Here is an 18,812-nt window from a genome sequence, read left to right as displayed (position 1 = left end):
GAATCAAGACAATTCTCAAAACTGTGGACATTACACTGCGCAAGCGATCGGACGCAGCTTTGGCAAGACGTCTCTAAGATAGCAACAATATAGGCACGACAGCAGAAAATAACGAAGAGATGCTACAGACGAAATGGAAACGTTCGCCGGCCGGAACCACGCCGGAGCCCTCACAAAAGAGGCTACCGACGACGGAATCGACCAAGGACTGGCAGACGATCACACGGAAAAGAACAGACAAGACAAAAAAGAAAATGGATGCAAAAAATCGATCTGATTGGGGCGGACCGGCCCACCGGAAAAGGGGACTGGTTGTCCTGGTCAAACCGGGCACAGATACGACGTACACAAAATACGGACGACGATCTATCAGAAGGAGAGTCACGTGCAGGTGACGACCCTGAGGAAGACGAAGAACTGCTTAAGCCTTTTGAAGCTACAGGAAGACGCAGACAAATCGGACGGACATGAGGTGTTTGGACGACAGATCCAAGATATGATCGGGGAAGTGGGCAGTGTCAGGGCTAGAACCTCCAAGGTCCGATTGGAGATCATGAATCTGGACGGCGTTGCGACTCCGGAAGACGGGATGGACCCGCTCAAACGAGAGACGGAATGAGACGCGAACTTCCGGGTCTACATTTTCAGTTCGAACCGCGCTGAGCAGTATATGGCGATCTGCGAACTGGAATCGTGGGAAGTCGGTATGTTGCTTCGGCGTGGTCGGATCGGAATCGGCTGGGTGTACTACTGCGTTCGGAAACAACTGACGGTGACGAAAGGTAACAGATGCCTCGGCTTCGGCCATGTGAAAGCTGAATGCACAGGAAAGGACAGGACGAAATGCTGCCGCAAGTGTGGCACATCCGGACACTACGCGACGGAATGTAAAAACAAGCCGATCTGCCCACTGTGCTCCGAGGCCGGGCACAGGGACGTCACCCACCTTGCCGGAAGCGGCAGGTGTGTCGCGTTTCGGGTTACGCTGGAGGAGTGCAGGGGATGGGCCAGAGGACGGACAGAATAATTCAAGGAAATCTGAATCGAAATAGGACTGCAGACATGCTCCTACCTTAGATAACCGACGAATATGACGCGGACCTCCTGATCCAGAGTGAACCATACAGGAGAAGAACGACCCAAACATACATCACAAACGAGACAGAGACCACTGCTATCTGGGTAAGGGGTGGCACCCAATCTAGAGTCTCCAATCGCGGTGTTAGGGACGACTACGTCTGGGTCACAGTTGGTGCTGACACTTATCTAAGCGTCTACCTGACACCTAACTGTACCGCGATGGAGTTCGAAAGAAAGGCGACACTCCTAGAAGACGGGATCAGGGACCTGCCAAAGATGTTATCGTTGCGGGGGATTTTAACGCGAGGGCGACCGAGTGGGGAATGAACGAAACGAATCGACGCGAACGTCTACTGCTGGAAATAGCTGCAAGGCTCTATCTAGCAGTGGTAAGTACGTGACATAAGCCGACGTATAGACGGCCAGGTATCGGAGACTCTATCCCCGACGTCACAATGACATCGGATAGAATCCTGTCACGGCTGAAGGGATGGCGAGTGATCGAAGACTACACAATCAGCGATCACCAATATACCGTCTTTGAAGTGGAGGGACGGACGGGAACGAGAAGAACGATAACCCACCAACCCCCGAGGTGGGATCTACGCAGACTCGAGGACGAAAATTTTCGGAAGAGCTAATGTTAGTACCGGCTCTAGGAGAGAGAATTCCCCCCGAACTGACAGGACGGCAAAGACCGGAATGGCTGACAGACGAAACGGCCAAATTAATAGACATCTTGTGCAGAAGCACGATGCCGAAACGTCGACAGATACAACAAAGACAACCACAATATACTGGTGAACGAACGAGATAACCGAGCTACGCAGGATATGCCTGACAAATCGGCGACGAGTGACAAAGGCAGGGGGCGGACTCGAAAGGGAAAACCTCCAAGCCATATACAAAACAGCACGGAAGACGCTGACGAAAGCAATACGGGACAGCAATTTGCGATGCTGGAGGAAGCTCTGCGAAGAGGTGAACCGGCTACAAGATCGTGACCGGAAAACTAGGGGCCCGAGTCTCACCGGAACGCAAAGATGCCGAAACAGCAAAACGGATTGTTGACGGATTGTTTTCGACGTACTCGATTAGAACAAATGTGATGGATGACGTGGACGCACAAATACCCCCCGCCTTTACCGCTGAGGAGCTCATCAGAGCAACGAATGCGATGAAGACGGGTAAGGCACCGGGACCGGACGGAGTACCATCCGAGATCTTCCGGCTTGTGGCTCGTCTATGGCCTGAGATACTCCTCGACCTGTACAAAACGTGTTTGACGACAGGAACGTTCAGCGACCGGTGGAAGGTGGCAAGGCTCGTTCTTACCCCAAAAGGTAGGAGCGATCCTGGCACGCCATCGGCTTATCGACCGTTGCATTTACTTGACACGACTGGTAAACTCTTTAAACAACTACTGAGAGCGAGACTGATGGATGCGATACGGACCGGAGGGGGTTTATCAGATTTGTAGTTCGGTTTCAGAAGGGGTCGATCGGCGATTGGAGCGATCCAAAAGGTGGTCGACTCTTTCCTGGAACTATACAGAAACTGCCACGCAGCGCGACCTATAGCTTTGCTGGCGACGCTTGACATTAGGAATGTTTTCAATTCGGCCAGGTGGAAGGATATCTTGGAGGCGCTGAAAAGCAACTTCGAGATCCAGCCATACGTGCTTCGGGTTGTGGAGGATTACCTAAAAAACAGCCGGATAACGTACGAGACGATTGAAGGACACGTAACGAGACAGGTCACCGCTGGGGTAGCACAGGGGTCGATACTGGGACATGACTTCTGGAATGGCTTATACGATAGCTTGCTTCGGCTTGGGATGCCGTTCGGAGTAACCTTCGTCGCCTACGCTGATGACGTGGCGGCGGTGATTACGGAGAGGTCCCCCGAGCTGGCGCAGCTGGCATAGAACCAGACCATCAGGCGAGTCGGATGACGGATGACAGACCATGGACTACAACTCGTAACGGAAAAAACGGAACTGATATTTCTCATGAGAAGACGCATTCAGACGATACTGCACATGAGAGTGGGGACATGCGAGATGGAGACCACGAGGGAAGTCAAGTACCTTGGGGTAACCCTCGATACGAAGATGACCTTCTGGCCTCATATACAGAAAACAACCCGGAAAGCGGCAGAGAGGATAGCATCCTTGAGTCGCCTGATGGCAAGCACGACGAGACCGAGATCGGGAAAACGACGACCGTTAATGGCGACAGCTCACTCGATCCTTCTATACGGCGCGGAAATATGAGCAGACTCCCTGAAGACAAAGAAATACTGTAAGTCGATGATAATGGTACAGAGACAGAGCGCACTGCGAATCGCTTGCTCCTACTGAACAGTTTCTGCGCAGGCTGTTTTGGTGGTGGCTGGCGTAATACCCGTGGATCTTCTGGCCTTTGAACGCAAAAGTATATACGTACGGGAGCAACGCGGGCATAGGACAAAAGAACGCGACAATCGCTGAGCGCGACAGGACATTTGACATTTGGCAAGGCCGATGGATAGAAGAACGAGGTGTTAACTGGACGAGACGATTGATACGGAACTTGAGGCTGTGGCTCTGAAGGAAATTTGGTGATGTAAATTTCTACGTCACCCAGCTCTTGATGGGCCACGGGTACTTCCGACGGTACCTTTACAATATGAACAGACTACGAACACCCGATTGGACACGAACGAGACGACGCGGAACACACGTTTTTCGCGTGTGACCGCTGGACAAGATTCAGACAGGAACTGGAAGAAACGGTCGGCAGCATCACCCCCGATAACATCGTGGCTCTGATGCTGCGTGAACCCGAATGGTGGCGCTTAGTGGCTACCTATACGAAAACTATACTAAGATGTAAGAACGTGGACGGCTGCCTGACAGATGACTGAGCAGACGAAGTGACGCGACGTAACGAGATACGGAGGAACGACACGAACGGACGAACACAGACAGATGCTCCAGTCAGAAGTAATATCAACATAGTCCCTGGCTGGGGGGAAGGACACCAAGGAGATGGAGGTTTAGTGAGTAGGCTTATTTTTTTTTTATTTTCGGGGAGAACCCAAGAGAAATAAGAGTTCGATTATCAAGGTCGTTTTTGATTTAATCATTACGTGTGTCGTGCCACATTTAGTAACGTGAACCAATCTAACCAACGTACGTAAAGAGGAAGTAAATGTAGGCAAGGTGAAAATACTGAGCTGATCAAGACAAGACGTGGGCCAACCCAGCCAATGAAGGCAAGGTAATAATTACCCAAAAAATGCTATACACTTGAAACTTGATACAGATGTTCGGGAAGAGTGTACCAACATAACAAAACAAAAAAATCGATAATCGAAAGTACGTTGCCCGTGAAATTTGAAAAGTCACCTTACTTTTTGAACACACCTCGTAGATGAAGAAAATAATAAATTTGATCCCAACATGACCTTACGCGGGGGGAGGGAGTTAACCGCACCCCACACATAATATCTTATCTGAACGAAGAATTTCTCGCTCTTTCCAAATCCGAGATTAAAATTATAGGTTCCTATTCAAAAAATGACTTTGACCTTCAAATGACGTTGAAAATAAATTCCAAGGTCAAATCCGTTTTCTGGAAAAGGTGTCTCTCATTGTCCCAAACAATTTTTTTGTAGAACGCCAATCGTAGAAAATTTCGGGGTGGTTCCTTTAAAATGGGACACCCTATATAACAATTATTATATATGTAAGTATTGTAGCTGATTATGAAAGTGGCAAGAAAATTCAACTGTCGCTTTTTACGCATGTTTGAACTCGCATTTCCGTACGCCGGTATCTCCGTCTCTTTCTTATTCCTTTCTTTCTCGTTCGCTTGTTTACGCAGTCACCATGGCGACATCTTCACACGGTCCGTGTCAGTGTTACGACGCGTCTCTCGGCCGTCTGCGGACGCCGTCCGTTACAGTATTTATAATAATTAATATCATTTATAAAACCCAACAAATAATTACTCACACACTAAACAATTTTTTGATAAACTTATTACATTAAATATCATCCTCACGATTGGGAATAATTTTTAGAACTTGGATATAACCACAATACATAAATAAATTTTGTAACTCATTCTTATGATAATTTTTATACTTGTTAAACACTATTTAATTAAAAAAGGTTATCACAAGTTTGCTTAATTGTAATATCTATGAATGAAAAAATTTTTCAATCTTTATTTATTTGTTTATTAGGTCTGAAATTTTGATAGTCGTATATATACAATTGCTAATACCAAAGTTAAAAATATCTTAATAACGTTTGTACAAAGAATTAACGATTAATACTATCGAAGATCAGAGATCTATCTGACCTAAACAGCTGAGCGATTAATTCGATCAATTGATTTTCAAAGATTCTAACTGGAATTGCTCTAACGATCATCTAATAATTTTGATAACAGAAACTACTGCAAATATTGTACATAATACATTTTTGGAATATAAATATAAATAAATTATTCAAAATTGAATTGGAACAGAGTTTATTTCTTAATTAATCTAACGTGAATAAACCGTCTTTTGTTAATGAATTTAAATAATTTACATTGTGAAGTGTAAACAACGTATTTTAATGGTTTCGAAAATTTTCTTCATCGTAAAGCTTCCATACTTTATTCTAGTCTTACTTTAGTTATGTAGAGATGAAAATTGTAAACACATATTAGAAGTTTTGATCAAAATGTTAAATTGTTGTGAGATTGGTGTAAAATCAATGTCTTCGATGTTTATCGATAACGGTCAAGGGACGATGAGTATTATTTTAAAGTCTAAAAAAGTTATTTCCAAAAATATTACATTTATCATTAAACCTATCCTAGAACCCTGCGCTAAAAATAAAAAACCTCTAATATACCACTAAAAAATTCAATTTTTCGCTTTAAGTAGTTAACAAGATAGGTTTTATGATAAATCTATTAGCACCATTGTGTTCTATGTAAAAACATAGCCTTCAAAAATAACATATAGTATTTGCTACGTCGATCGAATAGCGAAAAATGAATATACAAGGACAATTGATGACAAAAGGTCTATTCAGAGAAGTCCAATACTTTCGAATAACAAAGTAGTGTGCAGTTTCATCAAAGATCCGTGACCTACAAAGTTGATACACTCCTTATTAGTTAGTTTAGTACTACCTTATCCAGTTTTGGCATGAGCTTTAATGGGTTAATATGTTATTACTTGTGTGTGTTTATATTGCTACTAAGTTACAAGTAAATGCATCAACTTTTTTTGTCGTCTTTAATTGAATTTATTTACATCTTTACTGTCTTATTTTTAATAAACTATTAAGAAATCTTCAGTAATTATATTAATACGTTAAAGTTTTCTTTTGGTTCTTATGGCTACGGGAATTTTGATTTTAATCAGAAGTAATAAGAAGAAGAAGAATAACAGTATATTTTAATATTTTTGAAATACATCTCAACAGAAAAACATACAATCTACTTTTGATGTTGGATTGAACCTGAACGATATCGCTTTCGAATTATACGATGATTTATGAAATTTATTTATTTCTCTGACGCGAGTCATCGAAAAATAGCAGCGGTAGCCTATTTGAGAATACCTTTCGTGGGTGAGAAGAATTTAGTCTACCTCCTGTTAGCAAACAGGACAAGTTTGCCACGACTCGGATGATGACAACCAGATTGGAGTCGAGAGTCGCATTCATAGCTGCTCGGATGTTGCACAAGATCTACGACGAGCTTCATGTTTCATCGGACAACTGTTATATTAAACTTTTATATTAACTGTTATATTAATATAAGTTATATTAACTGTTTATATTAAAAAATAAAGAAGAATTTAAAAAATTTGCTTTATTAATTTCCTCTTTAAGTATTCCGAATTCTTTTATTGATTTTATTGAAATATTAAGCATTTTATAAACTTACTTCTTGTTGAAACTTCACGCTAGATAATGATGTTAATATATGTTGTACTTGAACTTGTAGTACAGATCCTAATACATCTTCAACTATAATAATAATTTCAGCAGTTGTCACGTTCAGACAGTCTTCCAACAAGCTTATGTACAACTTTGAAAATATCAAGGTATTATTTGTTAAAGGTAGCCAATATTCATTTTTCAGATAACATTGTGGCAATGGAATTCCCAAATCATCTAGCTCTACGCGTAACTTATGAAGTTGCTGTGATGTATGCCAATTACTTGGTTTCCACCCATCTTCTATACTTCGTACTTTTATTGCGTCTATGTACTTTTCTTTTGTATCTTGTAAAGCTCGTATTAACGGTGCTCTTATTTGACTGTCGATTTGATATCGAAAGTCTATCCCAATAGAAGTAAACTGAAATAAATTGGTATATTAACAATTAATATATAACTAGATTAGTCAATTATTTTCAATAATTATTCATAAAACGAATCATTTATTTCAAAATATGGCTTTTTTATAATTTCTTTATTTTGGGAACAATTTATTGTCTTTGAATATTTATCACCACAATATTGTTCGCGATGTTATCAACTGACGTATCAACGGCATGTAAGCGAGTAGGCATGACAGTACCATGAACCTGACCGCGCCCAACAATATATACAATAAATAGACTAATCTTATTGTTAGGCCTCTTCAAAGTGATTCATTGTCTTTATAATCTTCGCACGTGATATGTTGATATAATATGTTGTAAAAAGGGAAGCCTAGATTACTATCTTTCATTTAAAAAAATTTTAGTTGAACTGATGCAGTTTTTGATAAAGTTATTTGAAAAACAAAATGTTATTTAATGTCGCTTCCCCAGACTACTTTTCTTCTCACATTGTTTTATACTGAGTAATATACACGTAGCCCTACTTATTATACCCAAGTGTAGTGTACTGTACATAATTCGTGTACCTAGTTTTATACATATTGATTTGTTTTAGTTTTGGTACAATAGAAGAAAAATAGGCTCTGATATATTCTCTCATCTTCTACAAAAGTTTTTCTACTTTAACCCTTATTTTCTAATTATTTATTAAATTTATGTTTCAATCATTTAATAAACACGGACAATAATAGTAAGAATAACAGTAGCTTAAAATAAAAGAGAGGAGGTTGGTATATGTATTTGTGACTACTACTATTTACTTTGATTTTTTATTTAGACCCTATGACTCTAGCATATTTTATACTTTATTTATCGAAATCACTATTGACATACCATGTTGTAGGTATATAATCCTGTTTTATGCAAACTATTATATTTATTTCATTATTTTTGCAGATGTAGAAAAATCTAATTTTCTAAGAGGGGAGATTGTCGGGAAATATTAATCTAGGAGAGGTAAACATAGTTGCAAAAAAATTGAGAACTGATTAAAAAATAAAAAGGGTTGGGTTTAGTCGGGTAACATAATCGAATTTGCTTCTGAGAAATTTGTTAGAATTAGATACACGGTCTGTCCGGAAAGTATCGGGTCTACCTTTATATTTTCGTGTTAGCGTTATTCTTTATCATCTGGTGGGCGGCATCCTTCAAAGTAATCCCCACTTGATTGAATAACACGGTTCCATCGATGTTTCCACTCTTCAAAACAGTCCTGGAACTCACTTTTAGGTATAGCCTTAAGTATACTCGTCGCATTGTTTTCAACCGTTCATTTGTCATCGAATCGGTGTCCTTTGAGTGGTTTTTTTAGTTTTAGAAACAGCCAAAAGTCACAAGGGGCTATATCGGGACTGTATGGAGGTTGTCGAAGCAATGCGATATTGTGTTTGCTCAAAAACTGCTGCACAAGATTGGATGAATGCGCTGGCGCATTATCGTGATGGAGAAGCCAGTCACCACTTTCCCAAAAGTGCGACCGTTTTCTTCCTTCTGCATCATGCAAACGTTTCAAAATTTGAAAGTAGTATTCTTTATTGATTGTCTGACCTGTTGGTGCATATTAGTGATGTACAACACCTTCACAATCGAAAAAAAGCAATCAACATTGACTTAACGTTGCTCCGACTTTGACGTGCTTTTTTTGGTCTTGGCGATTCAGAATGCTTCCACTGTGAAGATTGTTGTTTTGTTTCAGGATCATAACCATAAACCCATGATTCATCACCTGTAATAACTTTTCTAAGTACATTATCATCATTATTGACCATTTCCAGATTGTCCAGAGCGATTTCTAAGTAAATGTTCTTCTGCTCTGCTGTGAGCAATTTTGGGATGAATTTCGTACACACGCGTATCATTCCTAAATTTTCGGTTAAAATTTCTGAAATGATAGTTTTTGTTATCCCAAGGTCTTCTTCTTGTTCTCGCACAGTCTTACGACGATCTTGTTCGATTGCAAGTCACACCGGCTTAATATTCTCTGCGGTTTTGGTCGTCGAAAGTCGGCCGGAACGAGAATCACTATCGACAGAAGTGCGACCATCCTTGAACCGTTTATACCACTCTTTTATTCGTGTTTTGCTCATACACTCGTTTCCGAAGGCCTTTTGCATCGTTTCAATAGTTTCCGAACTCGTTTTTCCGAGTTGAAAGAAAAATTTGATGCAAATTCGTTGATCTTGTTTTTCAGTCATTTTTAACAATATCAAAATCCGACGAACGCGAAAAAGACACGCTGCGATGAACGTCCGACAGGTGTCAGTAAGTAACCAATAGATTCATGATGCTTTACTGTTGACGTTTCTGTCCGGTAGAGGTCGCTCGAACACTATGGCGCGAAGATATAAACGTAGGCCCGATACTTTCCAGACAGACCTCGTATATCGTCTTATTCCATATCGAAAATAGTACTTCTCCACTAATTTTCAGCCCCTAATACCCAGGCGCATGCGTAGAATCTTAATTTTTCGTGTTTTTTTGACCATAACAGTCAATTTTTGACTTGGAAAAATTTATTTTCTGCAAATTGTAGGATTTTTTAAGCCTTACAAAATGCTTTGATTAAAAAAATGTTCGTGTGAAACTTAAATTAAGCTATTTGAAAATTTTGAAACATATATTTTTAAATCAACGACAGGTGTGTGACGTCGAGGTCACTCTCAGGTAACCCTGGAGTAAGCATAGCTCAGGGTCGCTCTGATATGGCTTGCGCGTAACGCATTAGCCAGAACGAGCAATATTATTGTGCAGAGGAAATTGTATGTTACGGGATAGGTAATATATGAGTGTTATTACGAACACACCAGATACTCACTTAATGTGTTCTTAAAGAACTCTAATGAAAATTCACCAGGCTCACGCTTAATGAATTTCTAGACAGATAAATAACTAGAGCAAAGAAAGATAGCCATATAAAAATATAACTTACTTTTCTTTATTTTTAATCCAATTATTAGATCCTTTTGTAGTGTCACTCTTGCTGTTTGTTCTCTATTTCTCTCTCTCTCTGAATCTGGGTAGTTTCTCTCGAGCTGATGATACTTATATTTCTTCTTGGCTTTCCTACACTTTCCTTGATTTGCATGACTTTTTTGAACTCTTTGGTTTCCTTGACGCTTTTTACCGCTTCACTCCTTCACTCTACAATTTTCCAACTTCTAAAACCCTTTGAGATCTTGTGCAGAGCTTTCTACAACCTGTAGGTGATTGGGTGGAAATCTTCTTTTTCAGGTTTATGGAGGGCAAAGTCGAGATTTTTCGCATTGGTTCAAGAATTCTCTTAACGGACTAGGACGCATAATTGATCGGAGGGCGTGAGTTTTCCCTTTTCCCCAGAGATGGTTCTAGGAGTGTCATTATTGAGAGCAAAAGTGACGCCATTGTTTATAACTATTTATCGCAAACATATGATAGTTGACATACTGTAACGGGGAACTGTCCCGTTGACATAAAAGTTAATATATGAGGATATGTGGATAATGCAGGTAAAGAATCCGGGCTCGGTTAGGCAAGAACAGCTCGGCTCGTCAAGTGTTGTCGGGGCGTCGTGGCTCCAATGCCAGGTCACGGCGTAAGACTCGCACGCCTAAACGCGAAATTAAAAGGTCGAGGAGATAGGTGGAAGGACGGAATAAAGCGGACGCGCCTTAAGAAAACAAGCGCGTTATTTATTAATATAACGGACAATTAATAACAAAAAAAATAATATAATAACGGCAAAGCAAAAGGTGAGAGAGAAAGCAAGAAACTGAATTGGAAGAGAGAGAAAGGTACGCAGCAGTACTTACAAGTTGCTACCCCATGAAAGTCGGCTTGCAATAGGCGCTCGAATTACAATCAGCAATTATTAATCTATACGCCCGAATAGGCTGGCGCCGGTGGCAGGAGGCCATCACACACACACTCCACACTCGCACGATAATTCAGATCAGTAATTCTCTTACGCTGCACACTCTAAATCACGCTGATCAGGAATCACAGACTCAAGGCACGAGCATCGTATCGTCAACTAAACACGTACGCTCGCGTTGAAGAACGATCGCCGAATCTGCCGCGCCAAGAAAATCAAGCACTCTTCTTGCGGTCCGCGCGTTCGATAGTCGAACCGTTTCTCTCCCTCCGTCCTACTCTCTCTCTCTCTATCTCTCTCTTGCAACCCTTCGTGCATTGACATCGCTTCGTTGCGTTTACACTTTCCGAGCTGTATCAACGAAGGAAAGGTCATCCGTTCCCTCAACGTAGCTATTCGTCGCCTTCTCTTCCTTCGTGACTGTGGACTGAGCAGTGACTGAGACAGTGACTATACACGTGCGCGCGTGCTGGTGTTAGTGCACGAGTGTGCCATTTTCCTTTGTAACGCATAAGCGAGGGCTAGGAAGCTACGAATGGCAACTGTAAGTGCCTGCAATTTCTCTCTTTCTCTCCCGGAGTGCTGCTTTCTCTCTCTCTCTCTCTTTTTCCCGCACTACAACGCTACAGTCTGCGTTTCTGCGAAGCGCCGCTTTACTTTCATTATATACGCTTGTGCGCTATTGTGGATTTTTCATCTTTTACGTTATTATAAGATCTGTTTTATAATAACTGCTTGCTTCTTTTGAACCCTATTCTTTCCCGCTTCTCCGTCGCTCGTTGCGACTGCGCATTACGTTCTCTTACGTTTTCAGCGTAAGTGAGTTACACGACGCTCTCCGCGAGTCTAGAAGCTGAACCGCTCCCATGACAGCATAGCTGTACTGCCTGAACAACGCTTCTTAATCCGCTAACCTACAATCTTTCTCACTACTTTCTAATGACGGCGGCTGTCGTGCGTGTCAAGTGCGTATCCTCGTTATAGAAATTTGGCGCCCAACGTGTTTAAGAGAACAAAACTTGCGTTGTTAATTCGAAAAATATATTCGTAACGGTCCAATCTATGAGCTAGTTGATTATGTTACTGAATCACTGCAACCCATCAAACGCATGTATCTGTTTACTCAAATCAGCACATTAAACGGCACCACCTCACTGATTATACGATTGTATTAGTACAAGAGTCTAATTTCATAATAAAATAAGGAGCGTGACGTCACAAAGTAATAGATATAAATATAATGATTTTTGTGATTTGAGAAAAATATGTTAATTAGATGTAATTTTGATATAACAAAGTATTTCTTATGTAGATTTTAGTACGTAGATTTAGAATATAGTATTACGAATCGCGTTTAATTATTAAATAATAATGAATTTTAATATGCAAAATTAATTTATTTATTACGCTAAAAATATGAATTATTAGAAAAATGTAAATAGTCCATATGCAAAATAAATAACTAAAGAACATGAGTAAGAATTGGTTTCATTAATAACAGTTTAATAATAACTGTTATTAATAAATAAACAATTAATAATTTATTTAAACAATAAGTTGTATATAGAACGAAAGCGTTAATTTTATACTTAATAATAACAGCTTTATAATTTATGAATCTTACATAATTAGTCTAATAATTGCATTATAAGATTATAGAAAAAACCGTTACAAATAGGAAAATTGGCTATAATTCAAATGTTATTAAGTAATTTGGATATTTCTTTTTGGAAATTACTTATAAAATTAATAAACGATAAAGTTATGTAAAAATTAAAAAATTAAATTAATTTTTATTTAACTGGCATTTCCAACTGTCTACTAGCATGAAATAAATACGTCGGAAATATTGTTAGTATCACAAGCGAGAACGTTTATTGCCTCTTAATGCTACACTGTTGTAACGGTCCTATCTATGAGCTGTTTATTAAATGACTGCAACTAGTCTAACGTATTTATCTGTTAGTCAAAACAATACATTAAGCGGCGCTACCTCACTGTTTACGCGACTGTATACAAATAAAAGTCGAGTCAAAACAAATAGCGTGACGTCACAAATAATAGACATAGATATAATGAACCATAATATTGAGAAAAATATGTTAATTATAGATAATTTGAATATAACAAAGTATCAATTATATAGATTTTAACATACAGATTCACAATATCTCATTCAATTATAAATTTATAATGAATATCGATATGTAAAGTTAATTTATTTATTAACATATGAAATATTAGAAAAATATAAATAATTTATATGTAAAATGAATAAGCATAGAACATGAGTAAGAATTGGTTTCATTAATAACAGCTAAATAACAACTGTTATTAATAAATAAACAATTAATAATTTTGTAACACGACAAAGTTACATACATCGCGAGCGCCGAGAGCCAACGCAAGTGTGAGGACACACACACACGAGTATACGGCACGACGAAAGAGAGAGAGAGAGAGACAGTACAGCGATTAGCCGACAATCACCGAAGTTAGCCGAAACACGATAGCGAAGACCTCCCGCGAACGCGCGAACGAACATCGAGGCTTTTCGTCTCGCTACGCTCGACGCGGTCACATCGATATCCGAGTATCGCGCTCGAGGCGACGACGTCTCACCACCTCCGTGATCCGACCAGCAGGCCTGCAGCCGCGTAGCAACGGAGCCCTTCGTCGACCAGCCGACGGCGCGAAGTAAAACCGTCTGATCCACGTGCGAGGGCGATCCGGAGGATAGCCTCCCGTCGACGAAGCTCGCAAGCTCGTAAATACGGTACGACTTATTCTCTCTCTCTCACGCGGTATCAATTGTATTGCGGCGCAGAGTTTCGGCGGAAACTCTTGATTGCACCTTTGCGAGAAGGTCGCACGTTATATAAGGGTAGTCGATGACACAATAAATCTATCAACGTCTTACTATAACGTAGCTCTTTATTTGCGTTGCATACCCTTCACCTCTAATTCAATCGACGGGTTAAACCCCGACCGCCTCCGCGGGTCAGTCGACACCTGGTCGATTGACAATTATACTGACCTAGTCGGAGCATACCCGTCTATTATCGGTGGATCCTACGGGTGGATTCAAGGGCAAGTCCCACCACCGTTTTAATTTATTTAAACAATAAGCTATATATAGAACGAAAATATTAAGTTAATACTTGATAATGACAATGTTAGGATTTAGAAATCTTAGATAATTAATCAAATAATCGCATGTTAAGATTAGAAGAAAACCGTTACAAATATGAAAAATTAGTCATAATTCAAATGTTATTAATTAATTTAAATAATTAATTTTGGAAAATACTTCCAAAATTAATCAACTTTAAGGTTATATGAAATTTTAACAATTTTCTATTGTAAATAATGTAATATCACGTTAATTAACTTTATTAGTTAATAACTTTTGACGACACTATTGGCGATAATTGTATATTGTATAAAATCAACAAATAACTAATTCTGTAAAATTTACATGTGTTAAAAACTTAATATTAATGGCTATTTACTTGTAAATTAAGAAAAATCATTTCTCAAAATTCGCGAATGTCTCTCGAATTTTCGATGAAATCTCTCCTGCAATAATAAGCGGGAAAATCTGTGTATAAATAGGCCCACCTTTGCACAGGCTAGATTCATTCACTTCTAGCCTTGCAAAGTGAGCGCATGAGTCTGAATAAACTTGGATTAACACCTAAGTTCTTTCTCTCATTGTGATTTACTAGGCAAGACTAACCTTTCCTTATAATTTGAGCTCGACTTATAGAACATCTCGCGCTATAAGAAACTTGGGCCGAATTATATCCTATCAAAGAAAGACTTTAGCTCTGCTTATGGGACAATTCGTACCATAAGAAACTAGGGCATTGTCTGACTTTCCTCGATATATTGCAATTACTTATATATATTTGATTTATTTATTCATTATATTTATTTAATTTATCTATTTTCTTGAGAATTAGAGAAAAATCATCAGAAACAAATTCTTACTCATTAGCTAAATTACGAGAGTTCGAATTATTTTTATTTATAAGTGATACGAACATCACATTTGGCGACCGTGACAGGACTCTTGTTACATTAGTTATTGTTAAGTATTTGTTATTTAGTTTATATTAGTTTGTAATTTAACTGTAAATTTTTATTATGCCGAAAAGAAACAAACATATGCGAGCAGTACTATGTAAGAATGCGTCATTGGAAAAAGAAATAAATGAACTACGTACATTGTATATGGAACTTGCGGAATCGTTTGTTAATTTAGGCAATAATTATAAAAAGAACATGAAATTATTTGATACTAGTTTGAGAAATATGAGCTCTGATTTAAATCATTTGGCTGACACCGTAGAACATATATTAGTATCTAGGCCTGCTCCAGGCGCATAAATTGTATTATTATTTATAATAAATTTGATTACTACGATATATAATTTGAATTTGTTCAATTATTTGTTAAATCCTATATATTATTGAAAATTGATTGATTAGTATCATCTATATATATTATTTATTATTGGTGTTGAATTAATTGTATGCTTTGGATTTTTTTGTTGATATTACAATGTCAAACGAAAAACGTTCAATGTATAATTCTACTGAATGTGCTCCCGAAACAATTCTTAACGAACTTAGTGAATTACTAATTGGTGAAGAATTGACCGTGCAACAAAAAAGAACGCACGAATGGGAAAAAGCCGTAGTAGATGAATTAAAGACATTTCATACTGATCAATTTAAATTACAAAATGATTTTAAGACAATTTGTGAAACTATTAACAATTTTAGTAATAAAGTTGATAGATTAACGAATAAAATGGTTGAACAAGATCAAATAATTAAGAGTTTAGAATCAAATTTAGAAAAGTCAAATGAAATTATTGCTATTTTAAAAGATAGATGTGAAGATAATTTTAATGATATTGTTCGAGCGAAAAATAATGTTACTATAGAAATGAATGAAACATTTTCAGTACTTCGTGAGAATATTGATAAAATTAAGAATAATGAACAAAATAGATCAATTGTTAATGAAACTATTATTGAAACTATTAAGCAACCTGCTTTAACGTGTCCAGTTTTTGACGATAGTTATAAATATCGACCAGTAAAATATTTAAATGATCTCAAACGTTATTTGCAAGCAAGTAATTATAATACTGCTCAATTGTTATGTTTGTTATCTCAATCTATGACGGGAGTAAATTCTTCTTGGTATGATTTAGTACAGCGGGAAATTAGAAATTTTGAAGATTTTGAAATGTTATTTAAAGAGAAATTTTGGAACGCTGAAATACGTAGAAATATTACTCGCGAAATAGAATTTGGAAAATATTTTGATGGAAAATTATCATGTTATAATTATGCTATACGTAAAATTAATTTAGCTTTTGATATAAATGAAAATCTAGATGAAGAAGAATTAATAGATAAATTATCTCGACATTTTGATAGAGATGTGCGTTTATTAGTTCAAGCTAGACATATAAAAAAGATATCAGAATTTATTAAAGTTTTATCTTCTTTGGATAATGATGATTATATTAGTTCACGTTATGCTCAAAAAGATAGCGGCGGAGAACAACAAATTAATAGCATAACAATTGAAAATAGTAAGTCGAATAATAAGAATAATAAAGCAAATAAAAATAAGAATATTACAAAACCGATTTTACAAGATGTACCTAGTACTTCCTCGGGAAACGATTAAATGTTGCTTCTCGGAAATCGGATAAATGCAAAAGCTTGCAACGAGTTGCAACAATAAAATCAAGTAACGATTTATTATCAAAAGAATTATTAACTATTATTGAAGATCCTAGACGTGAAATTAACGGTGAATTATCAAATAACGATAATAGCAATGGGGGCAGAATTTGTCCTGAAATATTTCTTTTATTAGAAAACATTCCAGTAAAAGCTCTACTTGATTCGGGTAGTGAAGTTTCTGCTATTTCAGAAGAATTTTACAATCAAAACTTAAGTAATTTTAAAGATAAACCTACTTTGCCGATTAGTGGACACGTTATTAAGGTAGCTACAGGCCAAAAATCGGTGAGATTGAAAAAGCAAATTTATTTGAATGTAAAATGGGGTAGTCAATACATTGATATTATCTTCATAATTATTCCTAGATTAATAAAAGATTGTATTATCGGTTATGATACTATGAAAAATATAAAGCTCAAACTTGACACATTTAAAGTGCAAATTTATTTTGAAATTAATAATACTTTGGAAAACATGAAATATAACGATGCATTTATAGATGAAAGTACATATCAAAGCTTAACTATTCAGTATGATACTGTCTCGGATTTTGGGAATGACATACCATCACTCATTGATCTAACTCGTAATGAAATAGATGCAGGCATCACAAATGATGATTCTGATAATCTAACTCGAGGGGAAATTAATGAGAAAGTTGATGAAAGCTCTAACCTTACCGATGCTCAAAAAAATGAGATAGCTTCGCTTGTGTACGAGTTTAAAGATGTATTTCGTAAAAAATTAGGTTTATTGAAAGTATATACTCATAAATTGATTTTAAAAGATAAAGAGCCATATTTCTCAAAACAGTATCCTACACCGTTAAATTATCGAGAAAATGTTCGAATTGCAATCAAAGAAATGCTAAGAGATGGCGTTATTCGTCGATCAATTAGTAATTATATTAATCCAATTGTTATAAGCATTAAAAAAGACGGATCAGTGCGATTTTGTTTAGATGCTCGAAAATTGAATAAAAAATTAGTTAAAGATTATGAAGCCCTACTACATATAGATGATATCTTTCAACATTGTTTTGGAGTAAAGTTTATTTCTAGTTTTGATTTAACAAGTAGTTTTTGGCAGATTCCTCTCGATGAAGAAAGTAAAAAATATACAGCATTTATTATCGAGGGCAATACTTACGAATTTAATGTAGTTCCTTTCGGTACATGTACTAGTACAGCAGCTTTAGTGAGAGCTTTAACTTTGTCAATTGGCGATTTAAAACAATTCATTATACCATTTGTGGATGATATACTATGTATTTCTAAAACCTTCAATAAACATATTTATCATTTACGAACATTATTTACATGTTGTCGAAGAGATAATTATACATTGAAATTTTCAAAGTCTAAATTAGTTCAAGAAGAAATTGAATTTTTGGGACATATTATAACTCCACAAGGTATAAAAGCTCAAAAAAGCAAATTAGAAATAATTCAAAATTATAAAGCTCCAAAAAATTTGAAAAGCTTGCAAAGCTTTCTTGGTTTTGTTAATTTCTATACAAAATTTGCAAAAAATTATGCTGAAATATGTAGACCTTTAATGAATTTATTGCAACAAAGTAAAGGCTATCAATGGTTACCTGAGCATGAAACAGCTTTTAATAATGTGAAAAAAATATTTATTGATACAATCACTTTAAAATTTCCTGATCCTAATAAACCTTACATATTAACTACTGATGCCAGTTATCATACTATAGCCGCTGCTTTGT

At 37.4% G+C, this 18,812-nt stretch overlaps 1 protein-coding gene across 3 annotated transcripts in view; it reads right to left on the bottom strand.

The window, feature by feature from the left end:
- LOC131664129 (exocyst complex component 8) overlaps positions 1-18,812 on the bottom strand; it is a 315,864-nt gene that overhangs the window by 66,106 nt on the left and 230,946 nt on the right. For 2 of the 3 annotated variants that reach the window (XM_058935013.1, XM_058935022.1), the window contains one exon: positions 7,020-7,436. The exons of the other annotated variant lie outside the window; for it this stretch is intronic. In XM_058935013.1, the coding sequence (XP_058790996.1) occupies positions 7,020-7,436 (417 nt within the window). The remainder of the gene's footprint in view (positions 1-7,019; positions 7,437-18,812) is intronic. 3 annotated transcript variants of the gene reach the window in all.

Source organism: Phymastichus coffea, unplaced genomic scaffold, assembly GCF_024137745.1.
Source record: "Phymastichus coffea isolate CEN01 unplaced genomic scaffold, Cenicafe_Pcof_1.1 PCOF00003, whole genome shotgun sequence".
Classification (NCBI taxonomy): domain Eukaryota; kingdom Metazoa; phylum Arthropoda; class Insecta; order Hymenoptera; family Eulophidae; genus Phymastichus; species Phymastichus coffea.
Note: the sequence above shows the minus strand (reverse complement) of the source record. Positions and strands in the feature narration are given on the sequence as shown.